The 20,922-nt window shown below is 46.9% G+C and overlaps 1 protein-coding gene and 1 long non-coding RNA gene across 27 annotated transcripts in view; one reads left to right on the forward strand and one right to left on the reverse strand.

Moving 5' to 3' along the window:
* cast (calpastatin) overlaps positions 1-20,922 on the reverse strand; it is a 31,943-nt gene that overhangs the window by 896 nt on the left and 10,125 nt on the right. For 5 of the 25 annotated variants that reach the window (XM_076994847.1, XM_076994845.1, XM_076994849.1 and 2 more), the window contains 28 exons: positions 16,473-16,535; positions 15,162-15,410; positions 14,333-14,485; positions 13,726-13,857; positions 13,482-13,526; positions 13,269-13,370; positions 13,096-13,176; positions 12,863-12,913; positions 11,676-11,759; positions 10,325-10,435; positions 9,344-9,388; positions 8,669-8,725; positions 7,997-8,068; positions 6,588-6,635; positions 5,288-5,353; positions 4,267-4,371; positions 4,046-4,162; positions 3,800-3,910; positions 3,376-3,480; positions 3,122-3,241; positions 2,872-2,982; positions 2,346-2,453; positions 2,147-2,251; positions 1,792-1,884; positions 1,622-1,672; positions 1,189-1,314; positions 1,023-1,097; positions 712-744 (listed from right to left, as the gene is read on the reverse strand). In XM_076994847.1, the coding sequence (XP_076850962.1) occupies positions 712-744; positions 1,023-1,097; positions 1,189-1,314; positions 1,622-1,672; positions 1,792-1,884; positions 2,147-2,251; positions 2,346-2,453; positions 2,872-2,982; positions 3,122-3,241; positions 3,376-3,480; positions 3,800-3,910; positions 4,046-4,162; positions 4,267-4,371; positions 5,288-5,353; positions 6,588-6,635; positions 7,997-8,068; positions 8,669-8,725; positions 9,344-9,388; positions 10,325-10,435; positions 11,676-11,759; positions 12,863-12,913; positions 13,096-13,176; positions 13,269-13,370; positions 13,482-13,526; positions 13,726-13,857; positions 14,333-14,485; positions 15,162-15,410; positions 16,473-16,535 (2,619 nt within the window). The remainder of the gene's footprint in view (positions 1-711; positions 745-1,022; positions 1,098-1,188; positions 1,315-1,621; positions 1,673-1,791; positions 1,885-2,146; positions 2,252-2,345; positions 2,454-2,871; positions 2,983-3,121; positions 3,242-3,375; positions 3,481-3,799; positions 3,911-4,045; positions 4,163-4,266; positions 4,372-5,287; positions 5,354-6,587; positions 6,636-7,996; positions 8,069-8,668; positions 8,726-9,343; positions 9,389-10,324; positions 10,436-11,675; positions 11,760-12,862; positions 12,914-13,095; positions 13,177-13,268; positions 13,371-13,481; positions 13,527-13,725; positions 13,858-14,332; positions 14,486-15,161; positions 15,411-16,472; positions 16,536-20,922) is intronic. The other 20 variants (XM_076994858.1, XM_076994860.1, XM_076994859.1 and 17 more) reach the window with 11 other exon arrangements.
* On the forward strand, positions 16,734-20,550 carry LOC143501256 (uncharacterized). 2 transcript variants are annotated; one of them, XR_013126863.1, is made up of 4 exons: positions 16,734-16,822; positions 16,973-17,081; positions 17,178-17,849; positions 19,870-20,550. It is a non-coding gene; the product is annotated as an uncharacterized LOC143501256 (long non-coding RNA). The 2 variants fall into 2 exon arrangements; XR_013126862.1 differs by having other exon boundaries at positions 16,973-17,849.

A 20,922-nucleotide genomic window follows, 5' to 3' on the forward strand; every position in this document is an offset into this window, starting at 1 on the left:
GCTACATGCCTCCCATTTCCTGAGGTCCTGTCGAACGCTACTGGTTTTATATTCACAGCACTCTGGCTGCAGCACTGCACAGTCTGACTGTAGTTTAACACCATCAAAGACCCTCGGGGTGAATTACTTTGCAGAGTGAAGGCAGCAGTGCACGTTCAGAAATACAGGCAAGTTTGTTTTAGCAGAAAGAGTTTGGGTGCAGTGCAGAAGAGATCTGTGGAAATAAACCTCCAGCATCTCCAGTGAAGGGGAGACGTCCCTTCCTGGAATACTCCACCATTCAGGTGTCTGCTGGGCCAGACCTGCTACCAGGTTTAACACTGTGGAGCAGGTGTAGAGAACTCAGAACTAACGGTAGTCCAAAACTCCTATTCAGGATGGACAAAGACTAATCTTTGTTGGCCGAACCCTGACCCTGACAAAGCATGTGAGATGTATGAAATGAGAAGTTCATGCATACCATCTCATGCAAGTTGTCTCAACAGGTAATGAGAAGAAGATATGGTTATGGGAATATGTATTTATTCTTAAAGTAATGATCAAGAATAGATCAATAGATGGGTTTATATGTTCCAGATCACAGTCACTACCTCCCTTCTGCCATCTTTAATTTTTGCTCCACTGGGAGATGGATTTCTACTCCATTCTTCATCTTCTTCTTCTCATATTTTCAAACGTTACATTGCCTGTTTTGCCGCAGACGTAACCTACCTTTGGTTTAGACTTTGACTTGCCACCCTTAGCCTGAAACCAAACAGAGACCCCTGAAACAATCTGGTAAGCACTGAACGTGTCTGTAGGACTGGAGCTGGTGTTTAGTCACACCCCACAGGACACACTTTATACCCTGCACTCGTGTTGCAACATCAAACACCCTCTGAAAATTCACCAAACAAATCAACACACGAGGAAGGAGACAAGTGTGAGCCATGGGACCTTCCTACTGATGAAACAAACACTCCAACATCAGCCATTTTGTCCATTCAGTCTGAACTTTAGGGGCTGTGTGAATGTGTTTGCACCTTGGGTTTGACGTCTTTGGGTTTTGTCTCTGGGAGGCCACCGGTTGCCGTCGAGTGAGGCACTGGTCCTGGTGCCTACAAAACAAACATGCACGGACATTAAAACTTTCGACCGAACCTGCATGGCTGTGAAATCTACGCACAGATCCATGCGGGGTGCGAGTACCGTTTTGGTGGGTGGGGTCTTTGCGGCGGGGCCGTGGGGGGGGCACACGGGCGAGGTGGCAGGTGCAGCGGGCGTAGAGAAGTCGCTGGACAACAGGTCGAGAGCTGCCGCCTCATCCAAAGACTTCTGTGAGAGTTACAGGACGGAAAGGCAAATCAGACCAGCCAGAATCAGCCACCGTCCTCGTTTACCTGCTCTGAGCACTTCAGATCACTTCAGGTCAGATCAGTTCGATGTTTAGATTTGATGTAGCTTTGCTTGCTCGTGAACTTGTGACTATAGTAACTTCAGTATTCAAGATCCTTGGCATCTGCGTTTTGCCCCTTTTTGTTTCAAAACACGAAACCCAAATCTGCAGATTATAAAACTCTAAGCATATCTCTAGTGGTAATAAATAAATCGATAAATAAAAGTTATTTTTTTAATAGCTCACCTTCTTGGTCGAGTCCTCTGCCTTGGCCTTGGCCTTTGCTTCTGCTGCCGCCTTTGGAAAGAAACAGTTTAGATGACTGGAAGCTCCTTTGACTCCAGGGGTTTTTTGGTCTAAAAGCTGATGACACGGTGTGTGTGCTCACGCAGCAGTGCAGTGCGGAGTCTTGGTACCTTGATGTCTGCCTCGGTGGGCCGGTAATCAGGAGGGAGGCTGTCGTCTCTCTCCCCGGGTTTACTCACATGCTCCTCGACCGCCTCTTTTTCCTGAGGTAAAAATCACACAGAGATCAGTGACTTCAGTCGAAATCGGGCTCTTCGACACCAAGTCTGTCCAAGTCTGTCCTGGGAGGGTGTGTCGCCCTCGTGCTGCTGACACGGCAGCACTGAAGCACTGAAACGATGATGCCAAACGACCTTTATGTTTGTTTATTTGAGGAACGTTTCCTCGGTGCAAATGCCGCAGACGATGCCTTCGGGTTGACGAGCGGCTCTTTGCCTTAACGACTACCTTAACGAAGTCATTTACCTTAACGATGTCTTTGGGAGAAACCGGTGTTGGCTCAGGTGTGGAGCTAATGTCCATCAGAGTGTCGCCCAGAGCATCCATCGCAGAGGAAGTACTCTCTGACAGCTATGTGAGAGCAAAGCAAAGCACTTACTGGTCAGTGTGTGTATGCATACTGTGAGTGTGTGTGTGTGTGAGTGTAACATGAGGGTCCATATACCTGTCTGTCTGCTTTAGGAGGTGCAGGGGCAGCAGAATGAATCTTAGACGCAGCCGCGGGGGCAATAAAATCACCTGCGAGTTCCTCTAATGCAAAGTCTGCTGAGCTCTGATGACACAGTGTTTAGCATAACATTTATTAGCATTGGGATGTGTACTGTGCTGTATGCATGTTATGTACATTTTGTTATGCCAAGATCATGACTCTTATTATGTCTAGTTGTGTATGTCAATATTTCTGTTCAAGTTTTATATGCATAAATAATAGATATATGCAATATACAATATTTCTGTACTATTCTTTACCATATATTACAATATTTCATAATACTCATGTTGTATTGGCCATTTCTAATGTAGACAACAGTTATTGATCTTTAATGGTTTTTCCTTTCTTCTTTCTACCCCTTTGTGCCCATTTGGGGCATATAGGGTATGTAGCAGGGACAACTGTTGTTTATTTCAACATCCATTATTTTTTTATTCTTCATGTATTTTCTTTCTGTACAGACACAAACACGACTCACGTCAGCTGGGGGAGCGGAGGGGGGCTGAGAGACGTGGCACGTAGAGCCTCCCGCCGGGGTGTCGAAATCTCCAGATAGGATGTCCAGGGCATCGTCTGTGTCCATGGAGGGCTGGGGGGGGGGGGGGGGGGGGGGGCACAGGGGGGGGCACAGGGCCGCTTTGTCAAGTGCTCTTTAAAAAACAACCCCAACGACCACTCAAACAGCAGCGGGGTGGAGGCGGGCGGAGGTGGGCGAAGTGGGGCGGTACCTCTCTCGGAGGTGGAGCGGGCTCCTTTGAAACGTCTCCCTTGGGGAAGCGGTACCCAGGTGGGAGGGTGTCGTCTCTCTCGCCCACACGCACGCCCTTCTCTGCTGTCAGTTCCTTCTCCTTCACCCCCCCCCCCCCCCCCCCCACACAGACACAGACACGTCAACATGTACGTTACTTATTAGAATACAGACAGGCTTAAAGGACAAACGCTGAAATGCACTGAAGTGATGTAAAACAAACTGGTTCAGTACATCGATGAAGTCCTCAGGTCTGAGTTTCGGGGACTCTGGTGTTGGCGGTGATACAGGTAGCATGTCCTCCAGGGCACTGAGAGCATCTGCAGACATGGGGTCCGCCTGGTGGAGACATGGTGAAGATCTAAAGAACTGTATTACAGCGCTTAACCCACAACCTGGACTTACCCAACTTACTTTTCTAAACATCTAAAAAAAAATGTGCATCTACTGCCATCTAGTGGTTGTATGTGCACAATTCAAAACACTAAATGGGTGTTGGAGCGAGAAAGGTTAAGTTACATAACAAAAGGAATAAGAATAAGACTTTCATTGCCTCACAAAAACTCTCCCTGAACTTCGACCAGTAATGTCACATTCCACGCTCAAGCTGAACTGGGTGTGGGTGAGGTGTAGCTCTGTGATGATGATGATGGCCGACCTGTTTGGGTGGAGCAGAGGGAGGAACTGAAGCGTGAGCCACAGGTGCCGCTGCTGAGCAGGAGAAATCTTCGGAGAGGAGGTCCAGCGCTTCATCAGGGTCCAGAGAGGGCTGTCAAAGACACGACATCAGCAGACGCAACATCCATGTTTGTTATGGTGCCTAAAGAGTTAGTCTGACAATAAAACATGGAACATGACTGGCCTTCATCGACGCACGACCATCGGGCTAAAACAAATGCTTCACCTGCTTCGGAGGAGCGGGATACTTCTGGAGATCCTCCTTGGAGAACCTGTACTCGGGCGGGATGGAGTCTTCTCTTTCACCCACACGCACACCTTCCTCAGGATTCAGCTTTTTCTCCTGGGTATGCACATCGTTACACACTTCATTACCTTGCAACAACTTGCAAAAGAGCGGAATGTTAAACGGAATGGACGAGCGGTCCGAAGGGAACGTGTAGTTACGTCCACGATGTCCCCGGGTTTGGGGGCAGGGGCCTCCGGGGCAGGCTTGGAGTCGGGCAGCAAGTCTCCCAGAGCGTCCACGGCATCCACAGACATGGGGCCCACCTGGGGGGAGACACGGGGAGAGGGACAAACTGAAACCGGCTTCATCCACGACAGTCAGTGAGACAACTTAGTCAGCACCTCTGAAGAAAGACGGTTGAGGTGAGGAAGGTTTATTTTGTACGGCACGTTTCTAAGACAAATATGAAATTATAAAACACGTGCAAAGAAAACCAAAAGTATAGAATAAATCGGTGATTAATAAGAATAAAAATCATTTTGGGGGTGAAGAGATGTCTGAAGTGTGGGTAGCAAGGAGATCTTTCAGAAACTGGTTCCAGCTGTGGATCCGACTACTTCTGGCCTCCTGAATACTGCACCCACTATCAGCACATCTTCTCAATACTCCACCCACTACCAGAGCACCAGTTCCGACTGATCCCAGAGGCATACTGGGTGTGTGTGCGGTTCACCGGTGGTGTATACTGGGTGTGTGTGCGGTTCACCGGCGGTGTATACTGGGTGTGTGTGCGGTTCACCGGCGGTGTATACTGGGTGTGTGTGCGGTTCACCGGTGGTGTATACTGGGTGTGTGTGCGGTTCACCGGTGGTGTATACTGGGTGTGTGTGCGGTTCACCGGTGGTGTATACTGGGTGTGTGTGCGGTTCACCGGCGGTGTATACTGGGTGTGTGTGCGGTTCACCGGCGGTGTATACTGGGTGTGTGTGCGGTTCACCGGCGGTGTATACTGGGTGTGTGTGCGGTTCACCGGCGGTGTATACTGGGTGTGTGTGCGGTTCACCGGTGGTGTATACTGGGTGTGTGTGCGGTTCACCGGTGGTGTATACTGGGTGTGTGTGCGGTTCACCGGTGGTGTATACTGGTTTTAAAGGCGTGGTCATGGGTGTGTGTGTGCGGTTCACCGGTGGTGTATACTGGTTTTAAAGGCGTGGTCAAGCACGCATGCTCCTTGCTCACCGCGTCAGTCTTTGATCTGACGGCCTGTAAAGAGTGCTGGGCTGCGGTCGCAGTTTCCTGAAGAAACTGGAGGGAGATCGTACAAAGTGCACTTCAGCCAAAAAACAAGATGACTGCAGGTAACACATGCAACAGTGTGGGCAGACTGCAGGTAACACATGCAACAGTGTGGGCAGACTGCAGGTAACACGTGCAACAGTGTGGGCAGACTGCAGGTAACACGTGCAACAGTGTGGGCAGACTGCAGGTAACACGTGCAACAGTGTGGGCAGACTGCAGGTAACACGTGCAACAGTGTGGGCAGACTGCAGGTAACACATGCAGCAGTGTGGGCAGACTGCAGGTAACACGTGCAACAGTGTGGGCAGACTGCAGGTAACACGTGCAACAGTGTGGGCAGACTGCAGGTAACACGTGCAACAGTGTGGGCAGACTGCAGGTAACACGTGCAACAGTGTGGGCAGACTGCAGGTAACACGTGCAACAGTGTGGGCAGACTGCAGGTAACACGTGCAACAGTGTGGGCAGACTGCAGGTAACACGTGCAACAGTGTGGGCAGACTGCAGGTAACACGTGCAACAGTGTGGGCAGACTGCAGGTAACACGTGCAACAGTGTGGGCAGACTGCAGGTAACACGTGCAACAGTGTGGGCAGACTGCAGGTAACACGTGCAACAGTGTGGGCAGACTGCAGGTAACACGTGCAACAGTGTGGGCAGACTGCAGGTAACACATGCAACAGTGTGGGCAGACTGCAGGTAACACATGCAACAGTGTGGGCAGACTGCAGGTAACACGTGCAACAGTGTGGGCAGACTGCAGGTAACACGTGCAACAGTGTGGGCAGACTGCAGGTAACACGTGCAACAGTGTGGGCAGACTGCAGGTAACACGTGCAACAGTGTGGGCAGACTGCAGGTAACACGTGCAACAGTGTGGGCAGACTGCAGGTAACACATGCAACAGTGTGGGCAGACTGCAGGTAACACATGCAACAGTGTGGGCAGACTGCAGGTAACACATGCAACAGTGTGGGCAGACTGCAGGTAACACATGCAACAGTGTGGGCAGACTGCAGGTAACACATGCAACAGTGTGGGCAGACTGCAGGTAACACATGCAACAGTGTGGGCAGACTGCAGGTAACACGTGCAACAGTGTGGGCAGACTGCAGGTAACACATGCAACAGTGTGGGCAGACTGCTCTCCCATGACTATGGCTGAGAACATGCACAGCGGAGTTCAAACTACTCCAGCATCTGTCCTTCTGCATGCAAGATTTTATGTTTGTCGGCTTACTTTCTCTATTTTTGCTTTCTTGTCAGCAGGGGGCGCACCTGCTCGGTTCTGCAGGACAGAAATGGGCAGAAGTGAGTAGACCCTCGCTGTTTCAGAGCTGACTCACAGAACAGACCATTGGCTCACAATCAAGGCACAATCTAGTCATTTGGGTTGTCTGAAGATCATTCGGGACAATGCAACACACATTCATAAAACAAGATTGCAGCAAATTTCTCTGTGGTAGCAAACCTAAGGAATCGTCTCAGTAGAAACAGATCCACTGTGGCTCTGTGTTACATGCCTTTGTGTGTTTATGTCAGAAACAGACAGAGAGGGGTGAGGCGGGTGAGCTCCCCACAGAGAAGTGCAAAACCAGAGACCAGAACACTGCTGTTACCAGCAAACATACCAAACATCTTTTGTTTTTTTGGACAATCCTGGTTTTTGATAATATGAACTAAACACTTGCTCTGGTCTTTATGCCCTAAAGCGTATCGCTCTGGGAGCTACAACTAATAACTTGGCCCCAGCTATGAAACGCAAAATGTTGTTTTTGGAGAAAACAAACAAAACCGGTTCGTTCTAAATCCACTGAAAAGCTATAAGTATAATTTATGACCTACTCAGTCCTCATAACCCAATGCCTTTAGACTGCCTTAAAAGTAAGAGAGACAAAACTGAACAAATCAATTTCAGTAGAAACTTGGCACAACAAAAATACAGTACACCCCCCCCCCCCCCCCCCATCTCAGACATGCTGTTATACGATGCTACATTCAGACTTTGTAAGATCAATTCCAGCTTAGAGCCCACAGATGATCAATAGAAGCCCTGGCCCCTCTGCTCCACGTTTTGAACATGTCCGAAGCCGTTTGCATTCTGGCCACCCATCTTCAGACCTTTTCTAGGGTATTGAGTAAGGCTGTGTAGCCATGGCCTCTCACTGCACGCTTCAGTGTGGCCGCAGCAGACTCCGTTCTTGCTAAAGAGGAAACTGGGCCTGTTGGCTTTCTGCTCTCTGCTGGCCAGAAGAATGTTTAAGTGGAAAAGAACCTTCACCACCAACACACAACCACTGGATCAGGGAAGTTGTGTGGTATCTCAAAGTGGAGATGATCATTTATATATCAGATATGCGGAGATGCTGATGACCAGGAAGTTTTATACTACTTGGTAGCCTTTCATAACTTTTGTCGAGATCATGCAAGCTGACAGCATCACAATGTAATTGTTACCATGACTTGTTCATTATTATCATTATTATTATTTAAAGTATTATTTCACGTTTATCCTCCATTTCTGTGTTCCTGGACCATCTGACTATGAATTATATTTGCATGTTTATGTCTGATGTAGTTCGGTGTTTTCTGCATGTGGTGAATAAATAAAATAAAAAGGACCTTGGTCACAAAAAAAGACTGACTCACCGTTTCTAGTTTGGGAGCACTAGATGAGACGAAGCCAGCTGAGTGAGACTTCACTGCTTCATCTAATGAGGGCTTTCACACACACAATCACACACACACAATCACACACACACACACTCTCACTTAAAACAGATCCATAAACATGAAGCACAATATACAGATCTCTACATCCTGGGGGTGCCTGCACTGTGGTGGTACAGTACTGGGGTCCAGGAGACTGGGGTCCAGCACAATTTGTGGATTTCCCTCCAGCAAAACACCTACAAAACCCGCTAATTGCTCATGAAATCCTGTGCTGGACTGTGGACCACGCCCAGCCTTGGAGCTAGGCATGATGGTCTTAAAACACTCGATAATACAAACATAGTCCACTAGGGGGAGCTGAACTGAACTGACATGCATGCGTCACAGCAGTAAAAGAACTTCCAACGCCCTATGGTGTACCATAGCAGAAACAACACACATGCAATTTTCTAAACACACCTTGGAAAACTGTAACCAGGTAACCAGAGAGGTCCTCTGTGTTTGGTAAATATCATTTAGGGTATGTCGGTACTCTATACCAGAGGCGATGCTAATATAACATTATATCACAATAGTGAAGAGTCCGTGAGAAGTGTGAAAATGAGCAAACAGAACAGCAAAAGCCCAAGAAACAGGCAGCTTCATTACCTTGGGCTGTTCCTTGGGTTTTACTGGCAATGCAGCAGCAACAGGACTCTTCTTTTCCTGGTGTAAATAGGCAAAGTGCGAGTGTTGACTACAAGCCCATGACAACTAAACACAACAGACTTGGTGTGAGGCAGCAGGATTTGTTGTTGCTGGAAGCATTGAGCACTAAAGACCAGCAGCATGCGCGTGCCAGGACCAGGCCGGACTGACATGGTCTTCTCCTCTGTATCCTGGTGGCAACGAGCTCTCTCTGTCACCACAGCTGTTAGCCACTTCTGACGTTATGTTAAGCTTAGACATGCAACACACACTATAAACATGCATTCCTCAACATAGCAAAAGCATGGCTATTGTAATTAAGCACAGGTGCCTCCATGCACAGGCCAAGCCCTACACCTCAATCACTTCTGACCCAGTGTACCGAGGAGCTGTAGGAGCCAGAGGATCTGAGGATGGCAAACTGTCAACCATGGCATCGAACGGATTGGCAGCAGATACCTGCATGCGCACGCACACTGTGAAACACAGCACTGCACATGCACACAGCCATGCTGTCTAACTTGTACTCGAGCGATCCCACATCTACAGCACCGCACAGGCAAAGCAGCATGCAAATGAATCCATGCACTAGCGGCGAGGCTCCTGCAGCAGAGGAACCCAAAGCGTGGGGCTCACCGGGGCGCTGGTCTTGGCGCCGAGGGTCTGCTCTTCTACGTGCACCTGCAGTCAGGAGACACCCCAGCGTTACTGTGACACTCTCGCACACGGTACCCAAACCCCACGCCCACACCATGCTTTCAGACACAGTCCTTCTTTAGTTTCATAGTTTTCATATTCTAAAATCAATTAAAATAATTAAATAATGGCACAGAGATAAAGTGCTAAAAAAAAACAAAAACCCCTCACAATCTAATTTTAGATACGCATAGTTGCTCTTCGCACCAGTGGGCCAGTGAAAATTTGAACACGGTCCACATTTGGTCCATGGGAACAACTTGACACCCCTGATTCATGACATTACGTCTTACAGATAATAATAAATGATTCAGGTTACAGTTATCTAACACCTGACTGACTCTAAGAGCTATGCTGGATCCCACTATGTGATATGTTGTGTTGTATAAAATATCATCAGTGTGATTCTTATTTCTAGGCACATTAGAAAGCAGGACTCTTCAGCCTCTTTGCAGCTAGAGTTAAATGGTTGTGAGTTATGCCATTCCAAAGCATTTCCCATCTGGAAATGGTTTATTATGGAATGCTTCCACACTGTGCCCAGTATGGTTTCATCAGCGTTAGAAAGTGTTTTCAGTGCAGGAGAGCATTCAGGAGGGATGGCTTAATGAGGAGAGGATACACTCAGGGCTGGATCTTTGGGGGGACGCCACACCGCCAGACAAAAACGGGCTCACACTGCATCAGAACTACACGTCATCTGCCACAGGGAACGCTCAGCACTACATTACCCACGAGGCTCAGCACTACATTACCCACGAGGCTTCCGGTACCTGTATTACGACTCCCACACTCACCTTGCAGTGCGGGCGGAACAATTCTATTGGGTGACCCACAAGTATCTGACAGACACCTCAATTGCATACAGGCAAAATTCAGTGGTACTGGATATGTGGTCCTTTAGTTTAGGTCTTGTGTCACCTTATCAGTCTTTGGTTTGACACTCTGTGAAGGAGAGGCGGTTTCCACCTTTGTTTTCTTGTCTGCAGGGGCCGCAGGAGACTTACTAGCAGGTCCGGACACCTCTTGTTTCTGCAGAACAAAGAGTCACAAAGCGATATGAGTAGTTTCAGATTTAGTAACCCACAGAGAGAGCAAATGTCCAGGAGATTTAGCAGGCCTAACCTTAATGCAGTGCTATCCTTATATATATATATATCACACACACACACACACACACACACACACACACACACACACACACACACACACACACACACACACACACACAGGCCTACATTTATTTAATAATACTAATATCACAGGACTACAAATCAAACATGTTTTCTCTCAGTCATTTTCAGTCATCTGTCTCAGGTCACAGCAGGCCACAAGTTTTTCGATTTAAGATTTTCATTCGAACGCAACTGGAAGCTCGTTTACAACTGCGAACATATTATACAAACAAAAATAATTCACGTGTTTTGTGAATTAGTAAAAGGTGTTTTCATGTACTGGCCCAAAGATGTAAATATAAACCATTATGCAATAAGTAACTAGACTACAAGCTATATCTTTATCATGTGTAATAGCTAGCTTAGCTCCAGTGACCTGTAATGCTAATCTTGCTCCCATGGTAATTCGATTCCTTAGTTACAGAAGCAACTTCCTTAGTTACAAGATCAACCTCCACAAGGGTGGCTTTAATGCCCCATAAACATGTATAACAAGGAGACAGAAATGCTTCTACATAAAGCAGATTTGTGTTTATTTTAACTGAAATATCGATAAAAAGGTGGAGCGAGTATAAACCGGACGAGCCAGGAATATGCAGGGAGCGTCCACATAACTTTACGCAAAGTGCACAGCAGTAAAGGCAGGTACATTATAACATATTTTTGCATTATAAATATTTAAACATTTAATCGTTCGGGTTTCTCTTGACATGAAACTGACTGCTGTGTTATTTCGTCGATACTTCAGCTGTAACCTACATTAGTTTCTAAATGTGATCTTGAAATATTGGTGGAGGTCTATGAGAGGTCATTTTTGCGCCCTCTAATAACTAAGAGCACGTATTTGTAAAATTTACACGGTAAACTATTTTTAAATTACCCCAAAAAATGTAAAACATAAAAAACATTTAGAAAACATTTGGCAAATATAAAAAGAGTTTCATTTTTAGAGCTAAATTTACGATATTATCGAACGCAGACCTAGACAGAACATTTACATGAAAAAACTTTATTCGGTCCTATGAAATATAAAATGTTACCCATCTCTGTGGCACAAACCAATTTCAGTGTTTGTATTGGGAATGTATGTGACTTACCACTCCTGGTTTGCCTGTGCTCGAAACTTCAGATGACAAAAATCCAGTAGAGAGAGTCTCAAGTGCCTCATCCGTTGTCATTGGCTTTCAGATATAAAAATAAATAAGTAAATAAATAAATTATCTTTAATGCTAAAATAGTCCACACGGGGGCAACTAGAACTGAAAGGCATATGCCACAGTAGGAAAAGTACAGACACACCCACAGCATACCAAATCAGAGATGTCCACAACAAGGTTTTCCACAAAGGCTTGAAAAACAATGGTCAGTGAACAGCTGAAGTCCCTGTTTCAAAATGCAGCTCGATCTCATATATTTGTTAAGAAAACCAATTTCAACATGCACTGTATAAAGTCTGAGAACAGAGCAGTCATCTGAAATGACTAAGAGAATATACTATACGCTGTGTCATGAAGGACGTTACACAGGTTCTCTGTTTACGTGTTTGTTGGGGGTTGGTGTTGTGTGTGTAAATGAACATTTTGGCATGCTCAGGGTTTTCTGACTGACACACACACACACACACACACACACACACACACACACACACACACACACACACACACACACACACACACACACACACACACACACACACACACACACACACACACACACACACACACACACACACACACACACCTTGGTTTAGGTCAGTGCATCGGCGCAGATGGAAATTGTGAAGTGAGGGGGACCAAGCTGTACAATATATACGTTTATGCTTGTAGATGCTAGATTTCGGATGGGGTCAATATAAATCTGGAGGGGACATGTCCCCCCCCCGTCCCCAGTGCCATCTGCGCCTCTGGGTCAGTGTGTTAATGGGAGAAGCATTATCTGAAAGTGCAATGCTAGAGTGAATATGCATGTGACTGTGTGTGTGAAACACAGCCAGATCAGAAACGAGCTGTTCAGGCTTACAGCAGGTGGGTGGGGCTTACAGGTGGTTGCTAAGCAAACAGCCCTTTGGGCAATTCAACATTCCACAAAGGACATGTACCATAATAGACTTCAGTCAGATGAGGGTAATGTAAATTTAAAAAAAAATAAATATAGAGTACTGTGTATCAATATTCTCAGCCAATTCTCAGAATACTTAATTTATGTGGCACCAAAATAGCAAATAGAATGAACATGCAATTATGCATGAAGGTAAATAGAAAAACTTGACACACGGCTTCATTACCTTGGGTTGTTTTTCGGGTTTCTCTGGTGCTCCAGCAGGAATCTTCTTTTCCTGGTGCAAATAGGGAAAATGACAGTGTTGACTCCAAAAGTGTACGGTAGCTAAATATCATTTGATGAGAGGTGAATATTGTTTGATGAGAGGTGAAATAAGGACGATGCAGTAGCCTGTGTTTGGGAGCGTTGAGCATAGCAGCTTTAGGAACATTAGCACAAGCCCTGGGCCAGACTGACCATGTCTTCTCTTCTGTATCCTGGTGGTAATGTGCTCTCCCTGTCACCACAGCGGTTAGCCACTTCTGATGTTACGTCACGCTGAGACATGCGACACACACTGTTACTGTTACACTCAACACCAAACAACACACCAGTCATTAACAGGTGCACACACACACAAAGCCCTATACCTCCTTTACTTCTGGACCCGTGAACTGAGGGCCCGTAGGACCCTGAGGATCCGACGATGGTAGACTTTCAGCCAAGGCATCGAATGGATCGGCAGCAGCTACCTGCACACACAGCGGGGAGCACAGCGTTGCACACGTGTGCTGCCTTACGTGCAGTAAAATTATACACCATCAACTCTGCAGCTGCCAAACTGCCCAGAGCGGCGGACTCACCGGGGCGCTGGCCTTGGTTGTGAGGGCGGGCCCTTCTGCGTGCACCTGCAGGCCGGAGACACCCCACAGTTACCCTAGGTTACTTACAAATTCGGGTGCTGTCTAATATGACTCTGACCAATATGGAAAGAATGAGGGAGAGCAAACTCAGGAGAGAAGATAGAAACTCGTTTTTCAAAACCACGTCATGAAAGGGCACAGAGTGTGTTTTTCTCTCTCTGGCGTCTTCCCGATGAGACCGTACCTTGGCGTCTTTGGACTGGCCACCATCCTTGTGGGCGGGGCTTACAGAGACGCCAGCTGAGGCGGAGGGCTTAACCACCCCGGCGGACGAGACCTTGGAAGGCTCCAATTTGGCCAACGGGACGGCCGTGCTCTGTTCGAAGGACATGTGGAATCGTTACGCGAATGGCCTTCAAGCCACACGACCCACACCCAGGAGTAAAGCTGCTTTAAACAAGACGAGGCAGGAGACCACGTCGTGAGAGCAGTGCAACAAGACCGAAGCAGATGGTGAAGATGGCTTAACACATGCAGGAAAGAGACGATGGAGCCCCTTTCATCGACTCAGATTGGACACGCCATAGCCAGCAGGTAAAGAACAAACACCATCAATGGGCACCAAAGTATACAAATGGTATAAAAGATGCAGACAGTTGGCATCAGATCGTAGGGGAAGTTTGAATAGAGAGACACTCCAGGTTATTTTCATCGAATCACAGCCCCAGATGTGAAAGAAAAGCCGAGAGAATCAGCATGAAGAGAGAATGCAAATCTTAACATCCACATCCAGCCAAAAAGCCAAAGCATTAGAACCGGACCGGCCTGTATCTGAAGAGTCTAATGCATACCTGGGCTTTGTCTTTAGAGGTGTCTTTGGGCTTAACTGGGCTGGTGGAGTGTTTCTCTGTCCCACCTACTCCACCAGCACCACCTCCTGCTCCACCCGCTGTTCCACTCCCTGCACTCGCCTGGGGAGCTTTTGCAGGAGTGGCAGGTGAAACCTGTGACCAGGAGACAGGCACAAACACTCGTCAACGTCGTGCGCAGTCCTGCGTGGACCGGATCAGGGACGAGTACGCAGGAAGCGCGATGGAGATGTGCAGACCATCAAGAAAGATGGAGGGGCCATGACCAAAGAGAACCATCCCACTGGAGAAAGCTGACGAGATTATTAAGATGCTTTAAGAGGGAGAGACTGAGCAAAGTACGAGGGCAATTTGTTCAAGTAGGTGGCTTGAACATTTAATAGTGCCTACAACTATTCAATGGTAGTGCCATCACCCCAGACCATCACCATCGTTCACTCTAAACAGGTCCAAACGCCTCTCAGCAGTAGAGATGAGCCATGCAATGCCATGTTTCTGTTGCATATTTTGAAGAGCATGACACACACCCACAGGCAATGGAGATGCAGCTAAAGTGAGAAGGAGAACCCCCCCAGAGACTACAAACACAACACGAGAGAGCTCAGGTCTTTGAAGTGAAGGCTTGACCCGTCGGTTCTGAGAAGCAAGGTTAAGATGACCACCAACAGAAAGGCCACTCCCAACGAAAGGGGGAAAAAAGCACTTATGAAGCCATCAGTCATGATGAAGAAGCAGTTGTGAAGCCATGCAATGGAACAAAGTCACTGAATTCACCAGTCCCACAAGCCACTGCAGGCACTCTGGAGTCTACCTGTGATGTGACTTTAGGACCTCCACTCTGGGTGCCAGTGCTGCCCGCTGCTCCTGTAGGGCGCCCCCCGGTGGCAGGAGGCCCCTGAGAGGCTCCAGCACTGACTTTAGGTGCTCCGGACAGCCCTGCCCCCACAGTGGCTACTGGGACAGTGCCGGCAGCAGCGGCCGGGGGCGGGGCTGACGCACCTGCAGCAGGTGTGCCTGGCTTTGCTGCCGTACCTGGAGAGGATGAAGGTGCCGCACCCTTCTGCAACGCAGATATGGATCTGTCTGACATCCCTGAGTATTCAGTGGGTTAGCGCGTGATCGTTTAAGGGTTTTAAAAACACGAATTAACCTAACGCACTCGCAATCTAGCCAACTATAGAAATGTAAATGGAATCTGTTGTGTTGTGTGAAAGAACAACATATACATATATATATATATATATATATATATATATACACATATATATAAACTGATATAAAAAGAATATATATAAACTGAACTGCCATGCGTATCCATGACAGTACAAAGGCGTGTTAAAGGAATGGTTTTTTTTACTGAAAGAAGGGAAGTGAGTCAGAAGTTGGATTTGTCTCCAGGGAAACACCAGGCCCTGTTACCCTATTATCCACCCTGCCTGGACAGCTACACATTCCAGTTACCACAGGCTGCAAGGCTTACCACACAAGCCAAACAGACTTTTACTCCAGTTCTATAACATTTTACCAAAATGTAGTCACTTTTATAAGAGCAAGCTATTCATTTGTGAAAGAATTAGCAGCCCTGCTAAAAGGTCATAACCCTCAGCTAGACTGTTCAAACTACACTACGTCTTATCTGCAGGTCCTGCTCAAATTACTGCTTGATAGCACAGATGTCAGGGCAGGGATACACAGAACACACAGTTGTAGCTTTTCCCACATACTTTTGATATCATTTCAAATTGCTATAGTCTTTCTCAGTCTGGCATTTCTCAACCCGTCTCAGAGATTGCACTAGAAGGTTTGAGTGAACCTGCAAGGAGGTGATGCATTTTGAAATACTAGTACTGGAGGAAAACTGCTGTCCTTATCCAAAGTCTGTTTTTACTAATAAAGCCAGATATAGGAGCTTAAAACACTCCACAACGTAGCACAACTCCACATTATGGAGACAGGAAGGAGAACAATACTGACCATCTAGGGAGGAAACAGAACTTGGGGGGGTGGGGAAAGCCCACCACAGAGGTGTGTGTGGACGACAGGATTAAAGACATGGGAGGTCAGTGTGAGGGAGGGGAAAGGGTGACCGTGTGGGAGAGGGATGGAGTGATGTGCACTGTACCTCATGTTCTGTGGCCTTCACAGTCGAGACCGGCACTGATGTGGGTTTGGGTTTGAGGTCAGACTGGAGAGAAAGGGAGAGAGAAAGAGAGAGACGTTCAATATGCACATTTATGAATGGTATATATTTTTACAGGTCCTAAAAACATCTGGTAAATTTTTGATGACAGAACCACTGTTAACTGGATGTTCTTATATGGGTCATCATTCTCAAAACAGCAGTGACATGGTAGTGGTATTACAGTGGGTGCTGTTGGCATTTTACAGGGGTCAATGTGACTGGAGTGGGAGTGATCTGCAAAACACATCCAACCAGCAGCGGACCTGCACTCAGTGACCAACAGCTGCTTGGTAATTATGCATGGGCTACAATCCGTATATCCCAAAAGATGTTTCTAATAAAATGGGTGGAGAATCAATGTAGAAGAAAACAAAAACTACAAACTACATGTAAATCAGAACGGAACCGTGTCTGAAATCCTTTCCTTGTTATGGTTTTAGGAAGCATCTGTGACTCCAACATAGCACAGAGTAAACATCTCTCACTGCAGGTTTGCGAGAGAGGGAGGTCGGAGAGAAGAAAGGAGAAGACGACCTCCACCCTCAAACTGTTTGTAGTCTAAAGTCTTCTCCTCAATGATTTCTACTCAGTATGGCTATTATGGTACTAACTGTTGTAACACTGCACAATGTTGTTGTGTTCTAGGCATTCCAAGTTACTTTTCTAAAGTGGAGAATATTGATTTATCTTAAAGGCCCCTTTCAGTTTAGCTCGGAGCCATGAATCTGCCAACAGGGCGAAGAATGAAGAGGAGTAATGTCGTCTGGAGTGTAAACATCTCTCTCTGATCAATCTGATGGATTTTAAGAAGATTAGATCTGGGTCTGGCAGTACGTATTCCGTGCAGGGCAGTGTTCATGACACAGAGCTCATCTAGGTTCAACAGGAAACTCATACAGAGCACTGCTGATGACATGGAATGAGCCAGAACAGCCCAGCAAACTTCTTGCCATGGAATTCTCTTCAATTCCACACATTTAGGTTAGGGGCCGTTATTAAACATCTGAGAACTATTTTTGTGAAAAACAACAATTGCATCTGCACACTTAGCTAAACTTAGCACTTAAACACCAACATTTTGTTAGAACAAATGTGAGTGGTGCTTTTCAAACCAAGTGGGGGAGGACTGAGACCGCCGGAGTAGGTCGGGCTCCAAGTGAACTCTGGAGCGGTTTGTTTAAACTACAAATGCAACATGGACCAAAGGCACAAGATGTGACCCTAATCTCCACGCGAGAGCACAAGATGTGACCCTAATCTCCACGCGAGAGCACAAACTAAAACATGAGCCAAGACCAGACGTGGACCAGCAAACAGGTAAAATGTCTCATGGATGCACAACAACGCCCAAGTATTCAAACTGCACTCGTGCTGTTTTGCCAGCTGTTCATGTGTGTTCAGCTGGTAAAAACAAATTCCACCCTACATACACGACCCCAACACGCCCATATACCTCACTGCGTATAGCATAGTTCTAGTTGATTTTATAGGGGCATTATACTCGACATTACAGTGGTTATTGTTGCAAAATATATGTTATAAAACACATTCAATCAGGATGACGTATCCAAATGGCTTCTGTTTACATCCTTTGGTTCGATAGCAAATACGTCAGTGTAAACACTTAACAAATCAGGATTAAATAGCCACAGTGTACATGTTTTGGTCCAGACCAAATATAAACGCGGCCTAGATCACAGCAGAGATCTAGACCTCATGTCATACATGAGTGCTTGCACAGAGCCAGAGAGGAAGCTGATGACAAGCATTTCTTGTTTTGTGATACTTCTTTTATTTTATTTTGCACTTTTGACATGCTGTTTGGACAAAACGGGGTTTGTTCTAGCTGGCTGCACCTTGAGTGTTTCCCGAGCGTCAGCTCCGTGTGCCAGGGCAGACCCACCCATGGTAGCTACTGGTTTACTGCCTGGAGAGTGTTTTTTTTTTTTTACTTAGGGCAAGGAACCCGTTTGGTGACATTCGGGTCGTGTATGCATTCCTCCCTGGCACTGAGACAGTCTACTGTTCTACCTACATGTCCTGAGCATATGACACACGTCTACTCGTAAGTGCCATCATGTCTCTGGCCTTCCTGCACCTTCTGGTTATATTAACCTGCAAAAACGAATCTGCCTGTATAGGGAAGTGTGAACTGTATACAAGCGTATTGCTTTATTAGCAGGCAGTAGACTATGGGAGGACACTAATATTGTTCTATTGGGTGGTTTCACAAACGACTGGGTGAGACACCAACCACCTCATAACATCACCACAATGCAAACAAAGGTGTACACTCACAAGAAGGTTATGCACGGTGATTACTGCTACACAGCATCTACAATATGAAGTGCCCGTGCAATCGGAGGACAGGTTTTGTAGGCCAGATTGATTAGCTTGGATCAACTGTACAAAGGCCTCATTCACCACACAAAGCAGCCTTGGTAAAGAATAGAGGGCAGGTACAGCCTGAAAGGATCTTAATTCTAGAAAATAATTTAGTGTCACTGCGTTAGCATAGAAGAACCTAGGAAATAAGCCAGAAGAAGAATTGTTCTGGAAAGCCTAAACTAGCAGAGTTCTGGGGTCAGGAGAGCTTCTGAGCAGCAGTGGTGGTTTAAAACCAAACAATGCCTGCATCTGAACGGCCTTCATTTTTATTTTTGTCTCATGGTGTCTCAGCTTTGCCTCTTCTTAATCTGCTGTGGTGAAGGGTGCTACATAAATATGTTGTGTGCCTTTAACGCCGGGCTGTTCACCGTGCCACGGGCCGAGCCTGGACCCCACGCTTCCACCCCGCCCACGCAAACACAATCACATGACACAAACTGCTAAATCGTGGCTCTCGCACATTCGCCCCAGATGCTTCAGCGAACAGAACACCCTCCTCTTCATCCTCCGAGAACACGGCGTGATCTCACTGCAAGCAGACGGGCCTTCCAGCAGGACGTCTGCCCACGCACGCACGCACGCACGCACGCACGCACGCAAGCTTTAGTTCCTGACTGCAGCCGGCCACACTGAGCTGGCACGCGTACTGCATCAGGCATGCGGTGCAGGAAATAGAAGCTGCTACACTTCGCCTGCTATATAAAGAGATGCAGCCCCCCCCCCCCCCCCCCCCCCCCCTCTAGCTGCTGCTCGTCAGGTGCTCCGTTTGATCACACGACGGAAATGCACTGCAAATGCATTCTGGGAAAGAGGACCGTCTTTGACCAAACTTTTGTTTCTTATGAATTATGCCATTGTAGAGGCATGACGAGGTCTGAACACTGCCTCTCACATGTGGTGTGTGCTGCCAGCCTGATTCTATTTTCACTATCACACCCTGTTTTCCCAGGAACATTATAGCCAATTCCCAGCAGTGGGACCAATGATGACTGGACTCGGTGCTCCTAGGACGGTGAATCCCAACCTGGCCTCGAGATCTTCTACAGGCTTTTGCTCTGATCCACCCCCACACCATCGTACCAGGTGTTCAGTGTCCTTGCCTGCTTGGTTCACGCAAGCCCGGTGCTGGGACAGTCAGACGGTCTCTGGTTCCTGTCCCAAACTGGTTTGAGCATTTGAACCTCACTCCTAATCTTAGTTCACTGCCAATGGGACCTGCCTGCTGAACTGACAGGTAAGACCCAGACACACCCAGAGTGGTCATTACGGCTCGCACGGGCCGCAGAACATACCACGCAAACGCCAGCTGGTGTAACACAAAGCGCAAGGCCATGGTTCATAGGTCATCCTCAAATATACGGCACAAATACCCAGGTTCACATACGGTGGTCTCCATTTTAATTTAGTTTTAATAAGTGGTTTGATCAGTAGTCATTTTAATAGGTGACAGCTCCCCCTGTAGTGCAGCAACAGAGGGTTAGCCCCAGTATCTTTATTCCTTTGCTCCTAATTTCTCTGATCTCTCTCTGTCCTTTTTCTTCAAGGGAAGGATGACTGACGTTTTCTGATAACATGTAAACACAGCATTATTTCTATGGAACGAATACAGAGACACACAGTTCTAGCCCAGAATTAGCCAAGTAGTTGTATTGCTTTAAGAGCAATGTTCAGTATTTATGTATATATGTTTAAATTATGTATATGTATAAATTAACTGTTGTTAACAATTGGTCTAGGGTTATTATTCCCATGGTAAGAACAGCATATAGAAGAATGTGATAATAGTGCGTATATTATATTCAGCTTTGCTCACTACTACTTTAAATCCACGTGGCAAATACACTTTTGGGCCACAGCCTGAGGATTCAGAATTGCACAGGTTGTTACTTGTAAGTAGTGAAACCTTCCAGTTTAGCCGTGGTGCACAAGCCGAGATGTCAAGCACACTGTACACGTTCACTCGTTCCAGTCACTGTAATTCACAGATCACGATCCATACTTT

This window comes from Brachyhypopomus gauderio, unplaced genomic scaffold, assembly GCF_052324685.1.
Source record: "Brachyhypopomus gauderio isolate BG-103 unplaced genomic scaffold, BGAUD_0.2 sc167, whole genome shotgun sequence".
NCBI classification, from domain to species: Eukaryota; Metazoa; Chordata; class Actinopteri; order Gymnotiformes; family Hypopomidae; genus Brachyhypopomus; species Brachyhypopomus gauderio.